This window comes from Bidens hawaiensis, unplaced genomic scaffold, assembly GCF_021521415.1.
Source record: "Bidens hawaiensis isolate Kalapana, Puna unplaced genomic scaffold, B.hawaiensis_p1.1 tig00022290_1, whole genome shotgun sequence".
Classification (NCBI taxonomy): domain Eukaryota; kingdom Viridiplantae; phylum Streptophyta; class Magnoliopsida; order Asterales; family Asteraceae; genus Bidens; species Bidens hawaiensis.
In genome coordinates, this window is record NW_027493458.1 from 195,824 (window position 1) to 215,156 (window position 19,333).

General features: G+C 34.7%; 1 protein-coding gene across 1 annotated transcript; it reads left to right on the forward strand.

The window, feature by feature from the left end:
- Window positions 1-14,566: 14,566 nt before the first annotated feature.
- On the forward strand, window positions 14,567-19,323 carry LOC143565148 (endoglucanase 6-like). The gene is made up of 9 exons (XM_077052212.1): window positions 14,567-14,840; window positions 14,923-15,135; window positions 15,255-15,455; window positions 17,121-17,210; window positions 17,303-17,467; window positions 17,560-17,844; window positions 17,925-18,276; window positions 18,629-18,679; window positions 18,775-19,323. The coding sequence occupies exons 1-9, from the start codon at window positions 14,634-14,636 to the stop codon at window positions 19,062-19,064; spliced, it is 1,854 nt and encodes a 617-aa protein (XP_076908327.1). The 5' UTR covers window positions 14,567-14,633; the 3' UTR covers window positions 19,065-19,323.
- Window positions 19,324-19,333: the final 10 nt, after the last annotated feature.

Below are 19,333 nucleotides of genomic sequence, written 5' to 3' on the forward strand. Positions count from 1 at the left end.
ATTGAGTTAAGGTAATATAAATATATGGTTTGATCGCAGGATGGTACTGATCAAAAGCCCTATGGCTGATTTGATTAAATTCTTCGGATTGGATCAAATCAGTTTGCTAGGGTTCATAATCAATTCTGATTAATCGGGTTATGTTTATATTTAATCAGTTCTGGTTATTATCAGCTAGTTAAGTCCTTGAGTCACGGGGTGCAGGCCGCGGGTTCGATCCCCTGCAACCCCGGATTTTAAGCATTTTTTGTTTATTTTATTTTAAATAAATTAATAAACATGCTATTAATCATATTAATTAATTAAAATTATTTTAATGAAAACCGACAATATAACACTTGTTTCTCGCATCTTTTGTCCGTGTATATGTGTATATGTAGACATATATGTATATATACATATCTATATATATAATAAACTAATATTTATGTTTTAATATATATATATTATAAGTAAACTTTATATATAACTATATTTATAAAACTAACAATGTTTTAAGATGTATTTTATATGATAAAATATTTGAATAATTTAATTTAACAAACTAATGATACTTTAAAAGATGAATCTATATGATAAAATATTATAATATACTTTATGTATATAATGTAATAAACGAATAATTATCAAATTAATTATGATTAAAAGGGAATAATATTAACTTAATTATCGAGCTTTCATGAATCTATCTAGTTCATATATTTAGCATATCCGTACTTCTTTTTGTTCCTTTTAGGCTTTATTGTCAACGTGTGATTTCATGCTTTCCAAATATCTCAATCACCTTAGTTCGTTTATCGAAGTGAGTACCACGTTCCCCTACTTTACCGCTTTCAACGTTTTGGGGACATATGCGTAAATATACTTCTTATACATACTTATACACAAAAATGCAACTTTGTCTTTTGTGTTAACAACTTATACCTTACGTGTTTATGTGCTTATTTGTTTTGTATGCTTCCGCATTCGGAGAGGTCCAACATAATCTCAGTCTAGTATGATCATACGCCAGTCGTTATAGCCTTTGTGCTTCTCGGCATCTCAGTTATACTTGCTTACTTGGTTAATTTGTTATTCTCATATGACTTGTTGCAGCTACGTATTTGTTATATATACTATATGTACAACTAAACTGGTGTGTTGCTCACTCAACATGTGTTGTTGACAAAATTCTATTTTAAACGCAAATGCAGGTTATCGTAGAAATTTAATGCAGGTTGGTGAAGACTTATTGAAGAATTTAAGTTAGAAATGATATGATCAAGAATTTAATTGTAATTGTTGTTTGTGTAATAAGTTGTATTTTGTACTTGAATTATCTGAAATTATTAAATAGATATTGAAACTATATGGTGCATGATAGTAACCTTGAGAGCTGTGACAATCAGTTCGCGCCCTGGGATTTCCGCCGTAGGGTTGGGGTGTGACAGAATGGGATATATGTCATTAGGGGTATGTTTAGCAGGAAGCTTTTAGGAGCTTCAAACTTCAAGCTTTTAAGAAAAAACTCATACTCAATTAAAAGACTTCTTTGGTTCAAGTAGCTTGAAGCTTTTAGGTCAGCAGAAAAAGCTTAAAGCTTCTACTAGTAGCGTTTAGGAAGAGGTACAAGCTTTTAGGATTTTAATTTACTTAAATAACATTTCTAAATAAATACATTTACTATTATTGTTTTTAGCTAAACTCATTTTAGTAATTTTATACATTTTATTAAAAACTCCAGCTACTCTACCAAACATCTAAATATATCTAAAAAAAACTACAACTACCAGCTACAGCTTCCAACCATCAGCTTTAAGCCACCAACTAGCACCTTCCAGCTAGTTTTGTCAAACATACCGTAGATATTTTACATTCGGAAATTATGTAATTAAGATGATTAAGGAGCGGATATATATAAAAATCATATTGATATAGTACAAGTACATATGTGTAAATATGTGTAATGTAGAATTATGTGTAAAGGAATGAAATCAAGTTTCTCCTTAGACCATACGTAGCCATAACTTTCCACACTTAGGCATTTTGTGGCACGTGATGGTCCAGTCAGCATTGAAGAGTTTTGTATAATGTGGTGTAGTGGTAAAAAGACCATAACTCTCATGCAATTATTACCCCCTCACTCTCTCCCTCTCTCACAAAACTCCGCCCTTTAAAGTTATGTACATAAAGTTGCACCACAAAAAGTCACCCAAAACGCGCCGGGGGTTAGGGGGGGGTTATGCTCCGGCATTTTAGGTTGGATAACTTGCAGACTGCAGACAGTCTTATTTCTCTCTAGTATTTTTTTAAAAATTGGTGGTGGCCATTGATGATGATGTCCTTTTCTTTATTATTTGAATATACTAGGGTTAAGTTACGAGTAACATGGAAAGATAATGTGCAACAATAGTACCCAGTCATTCGTTACCATGAATAAGTCACCACATTATAATAAATGTTATCCAATTTGAAAAGATTCTGGATGTTATCCGGTTTGAAAGATGGAGCATTGCAAGTTATCCTTATTTCTAACTAGTTTTTAAACCCGTAGTACGAGTTGTGTTTCTTTTTCGTGTCTAATATTTATACTTTTTGAATTTTAATTTTATTGATTGTAAGAAGTTAATAATATACTTAATATTTGATGATAAAAAGATTTCACAAATAAATGGGATGTTATATCCGTTTAAAAGCTATCGGTTTGGTAATATCCATGACACGTTTATTTTTTTACTATAAAATTATTACTTAATATAAATAATATCTTTTTCTTAAAAAATTGGATATTAATTTATTGTATATCACTATTTTATAAGATTTTCATATCAAGGTGAGATTATTTTCTAATATAATGAGATGTTATAATACGTTTAAGGTTATCTGGGTTTAGTGAGACTCATACCCGTGAATACGGGTCAAATTCGTAAGAAGCCTTCATTTACAAATAAAATAATCCGATGGCTTAAGAGAAGGTAAGAAGCAACCAGAGAGCTTTTAAGGATTTCGTTTATATATATTTAAGGTTAAGATTCTTAGTTCTATACTTTTTCTTAAATATATTTTTTTTATATTAATTTTCAGTATATTCTTATTTTATAGGATTTTCATATGAAATATTTGGTGAGGTTAATTTTTAATTTAATGAGATGTAATAACCCGTTTAAGGAATATATGTGTTTGGTAAGACACATACCCGTGAATTCGGGTTAAATGCACGAGAAGCCTCCATTTACAAATAATGCAAATCCTGTGACTCCAATAAAAAGGGGAACGACCACATCGCGACACGTATGATTTTTGAGGTTTCGTTTATATATATTATCATAGATTATTTTTCTTAAATTAAGGTTCTAGATTTTAGTAAAGATGAGCGAAACTAATAGTTTATACTAACAAACTGTTAGTTTTAAATTATAAAAAAAAGTAAATGTTATTTAACTTGTTTAGAATAAGTACACCAAGTAAAATGGTTATTAATTGTTTTTGTTTTGTCTTTATTCGAAAAAAAAAAGGCCATCTCAATTCCCACTTACATATTATAGCTTTTGACAATGTAAATATTTAATGGGAAAGCAGGCTATGATTTTTATATGCTCAAAAGATGTCCAAAACCAATAACCAAGGAAAGGGGGTTTTGTTGCAGGAGACAAATGTGTATGCTCTTCCTTTCGGACATCCGCTCAAGTAGTTCTTAATAAAAAATGACCTTTGAAGTTTTAGCCAATAACCAACAAATTTTGTGTATCTTATTTATTCTTTATATTAAACTAGTGCTATACCCGACGTGTTGCGACGAACAGCTTGGTAGAACTCAAACGTTGTCGGTCCCGGACGTTGAGGCGGTAAGTCAACGTAAATTCGGCCGGTATCGGTTAAGTTTGTTATGGTACTAGAACTAAAAACCAAAAATAAAACAAAAACATATAAAAATTTGAGGCGGATCAAATGAGTGGTGTCAGTCGGTAACACTCGGGCGTTGGGAAGATCTGAGCATTGCTGATCCCGGAAGTTGAGGCGGTGTGAGCCAACGCAAATTCGTTCGGTTTCTGTTATGTTTGTCACGGTACCGGAACTAAAACAAAAACAAAAAAACTAACAAAATTCATGGACCAATACGGTTTCGCCAAGTGGCCCAATCGACACTTAGAGGCACCAAAGTTAGTAATTGTTATATATAGTATAATTACTTTTAGTTAAAAAAAATTATTATGTTTTGACTTTCTTTTACTCTCTCTTGGAAACCCGTCGGCCATCAACCGCAAAGCATCATTGTCTTAATCCAGCAACATCTTATCAGTTATCACTATATCTACTAAAACGGGTGGGCTAGATTGGGTTACAAGACAAGAAAAAAAAAGTACAAGTTACAATTGTTCTTTATATATAATGTTAATTTGGTTACAATTAAAGCTATACTGATACGAACATTAATATTAATTAAGTTTAATTTGATTATTTAGTTTCCTTAATATACTCTAATTGTATTTCCTTATCGTTTACCTTTTCCTATTTTTATATTTTTCTGTTCTTAGAATCATTGTTTGATAAAAAAAAAATAAGAAAAATAATCAGAAAATTTGTCTCAAGTTTGGTTTCTCTTCTTCACTCTTGTTCTTGGAGCCTAACCCACTCTACAGGTCTATCGGGGGATTGACCATCTCGAATGGATCTTATCAATTTGGTACTTTCATCAATCGTACTCATCCTCCTTCGTCGCGTGATCTAATCATGGCCTTAGTCGACAAAATCGATTTGCTATTAATCCAGCAAGAATCAAGCGCCGTCCAAGCCAAGTTCCACTTTGACTCCCTCACTACCACCATGAACCAAATAACCGCAAACCTTACCGCCGCCCTCAACAATATTTCCAGCAACTCCTCGATGATAACCGACCCAAAACCAACCCTTACACCCCTAATCTCGGTACCGCCACCATCGACTGTAACCGCTTATGAGTCCTTACCGGCCCCAAAAACATCGCCGGAACCATTCCTACCATTATGCGTACCATTAGAAAACAATTCACCTAGGTTTACCCATATGAGTAATTTTATTACCCAACTTAAACCATGTTGCTCACTAACTCCAAATTCCATACAATTAAGCATATGTACCATGACTAAAACCACTACTATACCACATCCTACCAACTCAATTTCCCATAGTGTTGACACCACGAAAGCCTAATCCCGACTCAGCGTCCTGCAACACCGACGCCTCAACACACCTTGCCTCTCCATCAATAACTATAGCGGCGATTTCAACGATGACAGAGAAAAAATTGATATCAATCATTAGAGAAACCGGAAGACACGAGTGGCGCCCGCCGTGGCGAACGGTTGAGACCACCCCTCATGTGGTAGTCCGACTTGAATGGCGACCACCATGGAAAACAGTTTTCGTTCTTGAGGACAAGAACGTTTAGAAGGGGCGTGGAATTGATACGAACATTAATATTAATTAAGTTTAATTTGATTATTTAGTTTCCTTAGTATACTCTAATTGTATTTCTTTATCATTTATCCTTTTCCTATTTTTATGTTTTTCCTTTCCTATTAATTGTAATCATTGTTTGATGAAAAGAATAAGAAAAATAATCAGAAAATTTGCCTCAAGTTGGTTTCTCTTCTTCACTCTTGATCTTGAAGCCTAACCCACTCTACGGGTGTATCGGGAGATTGACCATCTCGAACCGGTCTCTATCATATACTCGGGATGAAATGGTTGTTTTTTTTTAAAGAAAAGGCATATATAAAACAGGTCCAACCTTTATATTTATTACTTTGGTCACTGATGGTGAAGTGTAAGGCTAGAGAACGTGTCAACAACGATGAGGTAGAGGTGGTTTTGGGTGGGAGCTTCGGTAATTGATAATTGGGGTTAGGTCGTCGTGGTGGTGAAATGAAATGGATCAACAAATGGATCATGACTGACGACTTACTGATTGTTGTCCCTTACAAACCATCAACTCTATCTCATACGTCCTCTTAATAGACCTTGTCATGAAATTGAAATCGTACTTAATATATTAGGGAACCCTCTCATTGTGTCTCATCAAATCCATCTTTAATGACCTCTTGCCTCTCGTGACACCATCTAAAACACATCTTTACATCTATGAATCCACCTTTATAGATGAGTTCTTCGAGAACCACTAAATCAAGTCCCCCAACAATCGAGCATTCGCTACCATAGTTTCTCTCTCATGTTAAATAAGTAACTACATTCAAGCCCTATCATTTTGAAGACCCCATTATTTGAAGTATAATAAATCAAAGAGGAAATGTTTAGCTCATCTGAAATCGAAAACAAATGCGACAATGTGTAATCACATCCTTTTAGAATACATCAAAATGTAACACTACTAGTTCAACACAACGGATAGTAAAATGTAGGTAAATGGATACAATTTTGTATAGTTTGTCATGTATCATTAATGCGGGATCAAAAGCTTCACTTGGTTTTTTTTTGAACGGCAACGATTACAATAAAAAATGTTGAATCGGCTAGAAGCCAAAACAAAATAAACAACTTACATCAAGAGGATAGGGTTTTTTAACCACTCATCCCAAGAAAATAAAACTTTATGGTTCCTATGACTCTATGAGCATATCAAAAATACGAATAATATAAAATAGAGTCAAAAATCTCTCCGTGCCTTAGCTTGGATGGTTGAAAGATGAACGTGTTCCTATATCTCCAAAGCACCCATCATGTTGAGAAAACGACTGCCTCAATAAGCATTTTCTTCTTAGCATTAATCCACACACCATCAAGCAACTCCATCAGTGTTTTAGGTCGTACCTCCACCAAGAAATCAATGTCCAACCAGGATGCATGCAATCAAGCTTCACACCCTAGAAGCGACATCGCACAAGCCAAAAACATGATCGTTGTCCTCAACCTTCATACTACAGGAGGGGAAAAAGATAAATTGAGTATCGAATACACGACGACTAGGATTCCATTTAGTGGGCAATCGGTCCCGAAGCACCCTCCAATCCATAATATTCACTTTTTTGGAACAAAAGAATTCCATCGAGTAGAGGGGGGCAAGTTTGAAGAACTAGAAAGAAGGTAGGCTCTATCAATGGGAGAGCACTCACTTTACTAGTGAGAGGTAGGGGGTTCAAGCCTCACTATCACTAATTTATATGGGAGATATGAGGGATGACCCTGGCTTGCCAGGGTTCGAGTCCTGATCTCACCCGGTTTTATCGGCTCCTCGCTGTCGTGCCGCTTGGCGGGCGTGGGGGTCGGGTTTTATCCGGGAAATCCCTCAATAGGTGGACCACTAGGGGCTCCGTCCGGACTCGTGGACGGCTCGGGCTACCTTTAGCCAACGGGGGCCGCGTACGGAGTACTCAGCGTTACTTAGTTGGTCGTTCCAAAAATAAAAAAGATTTATTTGTTTTAAGATTGGAAATAGATAAAGACGGAGGGGCGTTTTTTAATTATCTGATTTCAATCTTCAACTTTAATAAAAGTGTAAACCGTAGAGTGGTGCACAACAGACATTTCTATTTTCTCCTTTCCGTTGATTGCGGCTAATCTTAGAAGTGGTCCACTTCGCTTATACACTTCTACCAAACTTTTCTCTCTTTTTTGAGTTTGCTCCACAATCATAACAAATATTCTATTTAACTTAACTACAAAAATAAGTATTTAACTACAAATGTTTTTCGAGCTATCTACTCTCTTATGCAGTGGCGGAGACAGGAATTTTTTGCTATGGGTTCGGTATTTTTTAGTGTTCGATTTTTTTTCCGGCTACAAAGTTTTCGGGCCCGGATGGGTCGGGTTCATCATTCAGCCAAATAAATAAAACACAATATCACATTCATAACAAAAATATATCATCAACATTAATATAAAATATAAAGTTATATTAAATAAAAAGGCTTACGTATTATAATTGTTTCATACGCATTTTCATGTATTGAAAACGAATCATAACATCTTCGGTCGCGACTATCAGAAACAACTCATTTTCAATATAGCAAATGCAAGCATCATTCATATTACCGCTACCCATCTGATTAGTTCGAATACATTTTTAAAATGATGATAAAGGAGATTAAAAGGGGTACATTCTCATGGATTTAAATAAGAGCCGACAAGAGAAACTTGATTGGTCGAGTTTGTGTAAGTTTACATTTAAAAAAAATGAAGTTTGGTGTTGTTCGTTCCTTCGTTTCAAGCTACTTGCTAGGTATATGAGTTTTTTAAAAATATTTTAGTCGTTCAAAAAAATATAAATAAATATGGATGAATGATGATGACCATTAAACAAAATATGGCTACACATATTATTATAATAAAAAACAATATATGTCCGGACCTATTTTTTTGTGAGCACAGAAAAATTGAGAAGACTCCTCAAACCATCTTCTTCTTTATGGGTGCACTAAAATTAAATGGCATGTACATAAAATGTCATAAAAATGACGATATAATAGCTGAAGAAAATGACATCGTTGTCTCTCTTTGAAATTCAAGTTTTTGCTTTTTTCACCGGTGAACGGTGAAATGTTTCTGGAGATTTCGTAACACTGGGTTCGTTCGCTGAAAAAGAATGAGTTCGCTCGTTAATTATACCTATAAGTTATATATAAAATCGAAAATGGACCGGGTACGGCCAAACCCGGTGGCTTTAATGTGGCTCCGCCACTACTCTTATGTAAGAAAAAAAATAAGTATTTAACTACAAATGTTTTTTCGAGCTATCTAGTCTTTTATGTAAGACGCCCTGTTTGGTTGTTTGCAATGTGAGACTGTGAGCATATAATGTATATATGCGTGGGCTCTCTTGGAGAGTGAAATTGCAATAATTTGACGTTATTTTACAATTTTTGTGAAAGTAAAGTTAAAATGGCGGAATATTAACCATGATTAATGCATCATGTGGTGACGTTAATAGCCGAAAGACAATGGTACATAGTGTCTAGATGGTTGATTACTATGTCTATATGACTTATGTCCAAGGCTTGAGGCAAAATTACTATCGAGTTAGGGTCTTATCGGAAGTACACTCTATTCTTACGGGGCAGAGGTAAGGTTGAGCATCTTACCATCCTCAGACTCTATCATATGTTTGCTATTGATTAGATTTACTGGGTACGATAATGATGATAGTCTCTTACGTAACCTTGATGCAAATCAATAGCAATTAGCAATTAACGTGCACACGTTCATTTTTTGAAATTGAATTTCCTTAAATAAAACTTAACAAAAATATTGAAGTTAAGTTCATTGAGCGATTTAACAATTCATACATTATGTCTTTTTAAATGATATTGTTTTTTCTTATTATTAAAGATTTCACAACAATATGTACATATATTTTTTTGTAACATATTAACATTTCACCCATTTTATGAAACTAAACTGTAATTTTATGATGTGTTCAACAATAACCGGTCTTGCTCATTCATGTGCAACTTCACATAAAACCAATTTTGACAATAAAACCAATTTCACCCAAACCGACCTAAACCGTTTTGGGACCGGTTCTATGCAAACTAAGCCGAACAGGTTTGACAATAAAACCAATTTCACCCAAACCGACCCAAACCGTTGGTTCCCCCATGACCAGTCTTTGACCAAACCGGTTCGATTTGGGGAAAAAAAACAGTTTTGTACACCTCTAGTCCCGGGTGGAGCATGTTAAAGAAAAGCCCTCTGAGGCTACCTTTTACCTATCTTAAAAACAAAGTATCAAGTTGTTGACAAAAACATAATACAACTCTACACAGAAGATGTGTTTGTCAAGCATCACTTGAGAACTTATGTTAAAAGTTATAACTGAACCGAATGATAATAAGCCATATTTATCTAATTATCCACCCCTACAACTTAACCACTACATCCAAGTTGATCAGTAGTTGTAAAAGTCAAGCCTCATCATGAAAAGCAAATACATGTTTGCACAGAAAGTACTGGCATTAAATTGAAACCAAACTCAAATCAATTCTGCAATAGTATTAGATCGAAATAAAAATCAAATCAATGTTGCAATCTAAGAGTAAACGATTTAACATTCAATGCAACTACAACTATTGTTGTGCTTTATGACTGTGTGCGTGTAAAACGCGGTATGATCGTGAGAAAGAAAATGCGAATGAGCATACATACCAGGTGCCCAATTTTCAGAGTTAGGGTTTATGTAGCCAGCGTACACGAAGAAATTGGACGTATTTCTAAAGCATGTCTGATTGTAATGGGATGGTAGGAAGAAGAGTGTAGCGACATACCGCCACCGCCACCGCCACCGCCACCTAGGGTTTTGAAATCAAACCCGTCAACGGACCCCCCTTGACCCTCCTCTAGTTCCTTCCCTGATTAGACATAATTTGAATATTCAAATATGTAATCAAGTTAACACATTTATCATTTATACACGTTCCAGTCATCAAACATGTTACCTAAGTTTTTGGGTTCATATGCTCCCAAATTATAACAAACCACAAAATAAATAAAAGGAAAAAGTAAGGATATGAAAGGAGAAAATTTTCAATTCCATATTGGTGGAGGAAATAAAAGGAAAGGCTTCCATCATGGTATAAATAGGAGTGTAAGTACTTGTCCCACATCGCTAGATTATAAAACTAGTGAGCTCTTTATAAAAAATAAAATTCATATGTTAATGTTCTTATAAGACATATCACACCCAGTGGTCCTAGCGGAGGGTGCAAAGCACCCGAACGCGCACGGGCACGGGCGAGGGGCGCAATGTGGCTCTTTGATGTCACACTTCGCTTAAGGGCTGCCTTAGTATTTTTGTAGAAAATTAAGATATTTCCTCCCATCGCGATACGCGACAGGTTTGGGTTATCCTCATCGCGTACCGCGATGACGTGGAAATTATCCGAAAAGTATTGCGGCGTAGCGATACGCAATGGCCTATTAAGGTAACCCATCGCTTATCGCGACGTGGAGGTTACTCAGACGGGACACGTCGCCTGCTACGTGGCGTGCCACGTAGCAGGTCTAGGGCTGATTAGGCAAGGCTATAAGATTCTTTGCGATACGCGACGCCTTTGCCTATGGCCATCGCGTATCGCGATGGGGTCCAAAATCTGCTATAAATAGATTGGCAACGGGACTACATTTCTCATTCAAAACTTCTGAATTTTCACACACACATACATAATGTTAAGAGATCGTATAATACCCGAGTTATTGTAACTATATCCTATCCGATCGAAAGAAATATACACGAATCCAAAAGCTCTGCCTGTTAAGGTTTGACATTGTGCCATCGTGTAAAGATTCTACGCTCGTGATTATCGTTATGATTATTGGTTTTATACTAATCTAGGTATACTACATTGTGTTTATCATAGGTTCTTAATACCAAGAGGCGTTTTCATTAATTGTAAACTTGCAAGGTGAGACATTCGAGTTTTTGTAAAACTCACATTTGCGTGAGACAACTGTTTTTCCGACACTGTCATGATTATTTTAAAACTTATAAAACCCATGACAGATAGTCTAAATATTTTCAAAGATATTTTTAAAGTATTTTAAAATACATTACAGTGATTAAGTCTCTGTAGACTTTCGGGATGGTTACTACTGGTATTGTGGGGTTTTGTATACAAGGCTTGCCTACTGGGCTATTACACGTTACTTATTGGACAAGTGTTAGCCAATAAGTAATATGACCACAGTCATAGATACGGTCGAGTGACAAGTAACCTTTCTGTAATTTGTAAGCATGCATGTGTAAAAACATTTTAATGTCGTGACTGTAAAATTTGTCATTTACAATCGAATGTACTCACCAGTATTTCTTGCTGTACAAATATTTTAAACATGTTTCAGGTGACTTGTTAGAGACAAAGGAATGATGTGTAACACCCTTGGCAAACACAACATTGTCCCACTCTTAGGCTATCCCACATCGGCCGTAGACAAGAGAGATCACTGGTTCATAAGTAATGTCATGCCTCTTCAATCACCAACGCGTTTTGGGCAACTAAAAACAAATCCATGAGCTCTTCATGGACAGAGCAGACAATATTGGTCGTGCGAGGGGCCGGATGTTACATGATGTCTGCGGACTTCCAGCTTAAATAAGTGGATTGTCATAAGAATAAAGAAACGTCTTTTGTAAATTAGGGTTTATCCCTATAAAAATTATGTTTGTATAAAAATGGATTAAATTCCAAGTTTATTATAATAATAATCACGGTGTTTTTATAACTCTGATCATTTTTCCTAACTACGGTTTTGATGAAATATTCCGCTGCAAAATAATTCAATAAACATCGATACCACCAATCAATGTTCACGGCTTTCCTCCCGAGGTATAGGGGTCGGGGCTGTAACACAAATAGACACTCATGAATATAAAAAGTAAGGTTATTGCTTCTTTCTAGTTTCTAGTGTTGGTGTGACTATATCTATATTAGTACCTTTCACACATTGAGTGATTTGATCATTAAGCCTTAATCATAAGAAATATGTCCATTGTTTAACCTGAGATCTTTCTATAATATCATTCCTATGTGAGGTTGATTATTAGGTACGTAGCTGAAAAAGGGTGCTGCTAAACATACCCCTCTCCTTACACCATTTTTACTAAATATACACCCCCTTAACATATTAGATAAATTACTATTACCCTTTAACATTTTTTATATACATATTAGTCCCTACAACATATTTTTCACTTAATAATCTTCATTACATATATTAAATTAAAAACTATCAAGTATTACTATTAATTTATTTTTTTAGTATTAATATTTTAAATATTTATAATATTTTATTTTTAATTTTAATAGTATATATATTTATAATATCCTTATTTTACCTCTTTATCTTTTACAAAATAAACCCGAAACTTGAAAACCTAAAACCCTAAACCCGAACCCTAAACCCTAAACTCGAAACCCGAAAACCTAAACCCTAAACCCGGACCCTAAACCCTAAACTCTAAACCCTAAACCCGAAACCGGAAACCCGAAAACCTAAACCCTAAATCCGAACCCTAAACCCGAAATCCTAAACTCGAAATCATAAAAAAAAACGCAACTTGTAAAAAAATATGAAATCCTTGTTTTTGTGCTAATTTGGTAATTATATAATTTCAGGGGGTAATATTAAAGTTGGTTTTTCCAAAGAGAGTATGACAAGCAACCAGGAAGGTATATTTAGCCTAACCCGTTGAAAAAACTCAAAAAGTATACATGACCCTTCCACACGTATTTAGCAGCTATGTGGACCAGTTACTACATACTAAATAAAGTCAAATACATTAAAATACTTACAAATTAGTCAACAAAACATAAAAGAAAATACAATTACATCTCTATATTTGAATCAAGTTATTTTCCATTAATATATTCTCCCGGATTTTCTGCAGCAATTCACTGCTATAATTTATAAAATAAACTCTTAACTATATAATTAAATTATATGTTCCAACACCGATCCTTCGCAGGAAACTATATCAAGCAAAACCCACATGCTTTTGTTCTGTATTTTTCTCTCACACACACAAGAATTCAAATTGAAACAGAATAAAAAATATTTTTTAAAATCACCCCCATTTATTGATCAATACTATATAATTTTTTTACCTTTTAAAACCCATTATAACCGTTATAGTATCTTTTTAATTGACTTTGGAGAATGAGAAAAAACAGTGATGATTATTTTTTTAACATAATTACTTTTCTGAACTAAATTTAAACAATTCTAAATTCACAAAAAGGGTAAGTTGCGTAAAGGGTCAACAACTATCATTTCTCTTTTAGAAATATATTTATTTTTGAACAGCATTTCTTTTTATAAAATAAGTTTATTTCATATTAGGAAATGCTATCAAGTTTCAAAATTCTATCATTTAAGAAAGAATATATTATCTAATAATAACCAAAATATTGTTCTTTTAATATTGCCTCACTAATGTGAAATCTTTATTAAATGTAAAATAATATAACTAAAAAATAAACTGATATAAACATTTATTATTGTTTAATGATAATTCTCATCCAATTAATAATTAATCAGGAACAATTTAAAAACAAGGTCACTAAATATCAAATAATAACAAATTTTATAGTTGTTTCATTTACATCACATTCAATTAAACCATTACAATTATTTCATAATATTGTGACAATATTAAAAGTTGAGTTCCTTTTATAAATATAAAAAATATCATGGGCATTAATTATGATAACAATAATAAAATTGTTCAAATAAATAAATAATACACTGGTGCAAGCAAAAACTTGTGGTAAATTCTATAAAATATGTTTTATCCTAAATCTCAATTTTTGGAAAATTTTACTTTTAAGTTATATAATTTTTTAACAATTAATTATCAACAATTACACTTTAATCATCAAAATCACCTTTTAATCATAACATAACTGTGAAATTAGTTAACTTTTCATGTAATTGCCAAAAAGAAAAAAACATTATTATTGCTTAAATTATTCAAAAAGTAATACGCGTGTTCATATCACACCACTCTTCCACTCTCCTCCATATATATACACTACTCCTATAGCTCATCTTCCTCGCCAACTTTCCTCTCTTAATCAGGTTTATCCGATTATCAAAATCGATAAACCAAATCCACATTGTCAATTCAACAAAAACCCATTTTAAATTCACCTTCAGTTTCGATTACAATGCCGAAAATGATGAGAATTGGTGAAACTAGCCTGTTTCTACTTATTACAATCGTGCCACTAGCGTTATCGCGTGGACACGATTACGGTCTAGCACTTACCAAAAGTATTTTGTTTTTTGAGGCTCAAAGATCCGGGTACCTCCCGAGTAACCAACGGGTTAAATGGCGAGGAAACTCGGGTTTAAATGATGGCAAAACTAATGGTGTAAGTTGTACTAGTGAAGTTGAATTTTTGTTGATTAATTTGGGAGTAATTTGATTGGTTTGGTTTGGTTGTGATTTTGAAGGTGGATCTAGTTGGAGGGTATTATGATGCGGGTGATAATGTGAAGTTCGGGCTTCCGATGGCGTTTACGGTCACGATGATGTCGTGGAGCATTTTGGAATACGGGTCCCAGATGGCGGTGAGCGGGGAGCTCGGTCACGCCATGGATGCGGTTAAATGGGGTACTGATTACCTCATTAAAGCGCATTCTGAACCACATGTGTTATACGGAGAAGTAATTGTCATTATGTTTTAATTCATTTATTTATTTATTTATTGTCAGGCTAAATGTACTTAAAAGTATATTTAGCCTGACGTTTTATTTTATTTCTTTATTGATGTGGGTTGATTTAGGTGGGAGATGGAACTACGGATCATTATTGTTGGCAACGCCCGGAGGAAATGACGACGTCACGAAATGCGTATAGAATTGACGAAAATAACCCTGGATCAGACCTCGCTGGAGAAACTGCCGCCGCGATGGCTGCCGCCTCCATCGTATTCCGTAGGGCTAAACCTGCCTATTCAAGAGAGCTGCTAAAACATGCCCACCAGGTCAGTTGGCTGGTTACTATTGTCATTTTCATGTTTTTTCTGGCACATGCTGTTGAGGGTACAATGTGTAAAGCATAAGTTGCAACTACTTGTTGCGTTTGTCTTTAAGAAAACCCGAGTCTAAGTTTTGTAACTCCTAGAACATGTTTTTGGTAAAAGTGTAAAACTAGGTAGGACTGTTATTGACCATTAAATCTTGATAAAAAGTAATAGTATATTTTATAAAAATAGTTTTAACATAAATCAATATAATTTGGTAACAAATCATTTTCATTCTCAAAGAAGAAATAAATAATTCCTAACAAAGGAAAAATAGCTGTAACATAAGCTAACTTTTTTAACATTTTATGTTGTAATAAATACGGACATTTAAGGTTTTATCACTTTTATGAGTCCTAGTGTCAGGCTGGTAGTTGACGGTGTAAATTAGCAGTTGCCATGAGATGTCCTTGTATATGTATGTACAATTATATATACACATGGTACAAATCTTCTTATTGGCCTAACAATACGTTATAATGGTTCACATGGGATGTGTCCATATATGTATGTACAACTAATTGTAATCATTTCTTCAACTTTGTAGTTTTCTTGCATACACATTTTCTTTTCTTTTCCCATACATAATTCTTAACTTTATTTGTCCCCTTTTATTATATTTTAATCAACTCATGGTTTACCATGTAGTCCAAAAACAATATTCCAAAGTTTTGATATATGAAAAATCATTAAATGATCATTATTAACTTATTTTAATTAAACATGGGTTAACTTTACATAAACATTAGAATTTTAAAACAATTAATATTGAAGTCAAAAGGAGACACAATTTTAAAAACAATTTAGGCTGTTGATTTATGTAAACATAGTCTTAGGCATAATGGCTAATAAGAATTTGTACTTTCAATTTGATTAATTGGGATCCTAACTTTAACAATCGTTGGCTAACAAAATCCCAATCTAACAAAGAAATAGCTATGTCCGACTGTAACGGTCTGTTGTCTAATGATAATATAGATTGCTTTAAAACTCGAAAGAACTTTGGACATACAAAAACATTTTCTTAACAACGTATGAAAGTTAACACAACAGTCATATTAGGCACATTCTGGTATAAATTATTCTTAGTTAAAATTAAAAGTAAAAGTTTTTGAACTTAAAAAATACAAAGTGACAATAATATCATATGAGAGTGTAGTAGACTAGTTGTTACCGTCAATCACGGATGATAAATACACATGACACCATTAGTTGTCGGTGTGTTGCACCGTACTCACCACTGATGCATATTAAGACTAAGGGGTGTGGGGCTCTAGTGGGGGCTTCAGCAGAGCCAAGAACCAATAATATTATGACTTGTGGCAGAGAGAGAAACTGGATAAGGGGGGTGTTGGAGCCCCTGGCCCCTGGTGTGGGTAGCGCCCCTCTAGCGCCCATATTAAAGCCCCACATCCTCTCTCTCTTCTCCCACTACCATGCTCACAGGTGGTGTTTGCGCCTCGATAGCGCCCCCTCTAGCGTCTATTTGGTGTGGTATTAGCGTCTGGGAGCGCGAGCGGAGGGGCTCTAGCGCCCCCTTTGAAGCCCCCACACCCCTCAGTTTAACTAAACACTTTTTTACACTCCCATATTACCCCTAACCATATCTCTTATTTACTTCCACAGCTCTTTGAATTCGCTGACAAATACAGGGGCAAATACGACAGCAGCATCTCCGTTGCCCAAAAATACTACAGATCTGTTAGTGGATACGCCGTACGTTGTTAAAACCTTAACTTACTTTATTTAAATTAACTTAATTTTTTTATTAAACTCTTTTTTTTTCTTCTTTTTTTTAATATGATCAGGATGAGTTACTTTGGGCAGCTGCTTGGCTGTACAAGGCAACAAATGAAAAGTACTACTTAGATTACTTGGGCGAAAACGGTGACGCCCTCGGTGGGACCGGATGGGCCATGACCGAGTTCGGATGGGACGTTAAATATGCTGGGGTTCAGACCCTAGTCGCGATGGTAATATAAATAATGTTACAATTATAAGTAACGGAAAAACTTAAAGATAAATGATAAATCAAATAATAATAAGAAGTGCTTTTGTATTACAGTTTTTATTGGGAGGGAAAGCAGACAGTCACGCGCCGGTGTTTGGAAAGTACCAAGAAAAGGCGGAAATGTTCATGTGTTCGTGCATGGGGAAGGCTAATCACAATGTTCAAAAGACACCAGGAGGTTTAATTTTCCGACAAAGTTGGAATAATTTACAATTTGTCACAAGTGCGTCGTTTATTCTTACGGTCTACTCCGACCACTTGACAGCTGCCCGAAAACACTTGCAATGTGCTTCGGGCAGTGTTGCTCCCTCAGAGCTTCTTGCATTTGCCAAGTCACAGGTATTTCAAAATATTGTTTTATAATTCGAAAAATATTGATGTAAGTTTTGTTAACAATATAATATTTTATTAATATTAAGGTGGATTATATTCTTGGAAATAACCCAAGGGCAACAAGTTACATGGTTGGATATGGGAACCATTACCCGCAGCAAGTTCACCATCGCGGTTCGTCAATTGTGTCAATTAAGGTTGACCCGACTTTTGTTAGCTGCAGAGGTGGTTACGCTACATGGTTTAGCCGAAAAGCAAGTGACCCGAATCTTTTGACTGGTGCCATTGTGGGTGGTCCGGATGCGTATGATAACTTTGCTGACCAAAGAGATAATTATGAGCAGACCGAGCCGGCTACTTATAACAATGCACCCCTTCTTGGAGTCTTGGCTAGGTTGCATGTCGGCAGTCACGCTGCCCATGACCCGCTCCTTCCAGGTAATATTGGTCACCGTTTTATTTATTTGAAATAGCGCGTGCATAACCAAGCCGAACCTGTAAAAACCGAAAACATTGACTTTTGTTATTGACTTTATAATTATGGCTTATGATTAGAATAGTGTAGCACAAAACTTTTAGGCTCAAATATATAATTATCTTTTAATCATTAATTAACAACACAGCTTTAGTTCCTAAAGTTTCAGACCTAGATTCATTACTTTGGACAATATTTTTTTCGGTCCAAATGGCAAAACCGAAAAAATAAAAACTTCAAATACTTAAATATTGGTTTAAATGTCAGTTAGACCTTTTGGTTTTCACTGTTTGTAACAACTTTTTGTTTCTGCAGTTGAAGTTCCTCTTCATAAACCCTTTGAAGTTCAACCAACTCCACACGCAGGTAAAACATAACCCAAATCAACTCGTTAATTTTTAAATTTCGAAAATTTTTTATTTTGACAAGGATATTAATTATTTTTTTTTTCTTTTTTTTAGCTCCAATTGAAATTGATCAAAAGGTAAGTAGTTCATGGGTATTAAATGGAAGAACATACTACAGATATTCAGCTATAGTTACCAACAAATCAAAGAGGACCATCAAGAATTTCAGTCTAACCATCTCCAAGCTCTACGGTCCACTCTGGGGTCTAACCAAGACCGCAGGTGGCTCATACGGGTTCCCAGCATGGGTTAGCTCATTGCCAGCTGACAAAAGCATAGAGTTTGTGTACATCCATAGTGCTTCATTCGCAGACGTTTTGGTTTCCGGCTACACGTTGGTTTAAGGTTCAAGACTAAGTTAAAAGCGACTGATAAACGTGTTTGCAAAAAAACAAGCTACGAATTCTCGGGTTTTTTGTCCGATATTATTTTTTTCTTTCTAATTATGGAAAGAGAGTGCCATTATGCAGTTGGGTGAGTATACAATTATACTTCTCAATCTGGTAAAAAAACACAGATTAGAGTTTTTTTTTTCCTTTTGTTTTTTTTTCTTTAACTTCAAAAGAGGTTTGAAGTTGTCTGTTTCTGCTGTAAATTGGGCTTTAATTTGCAA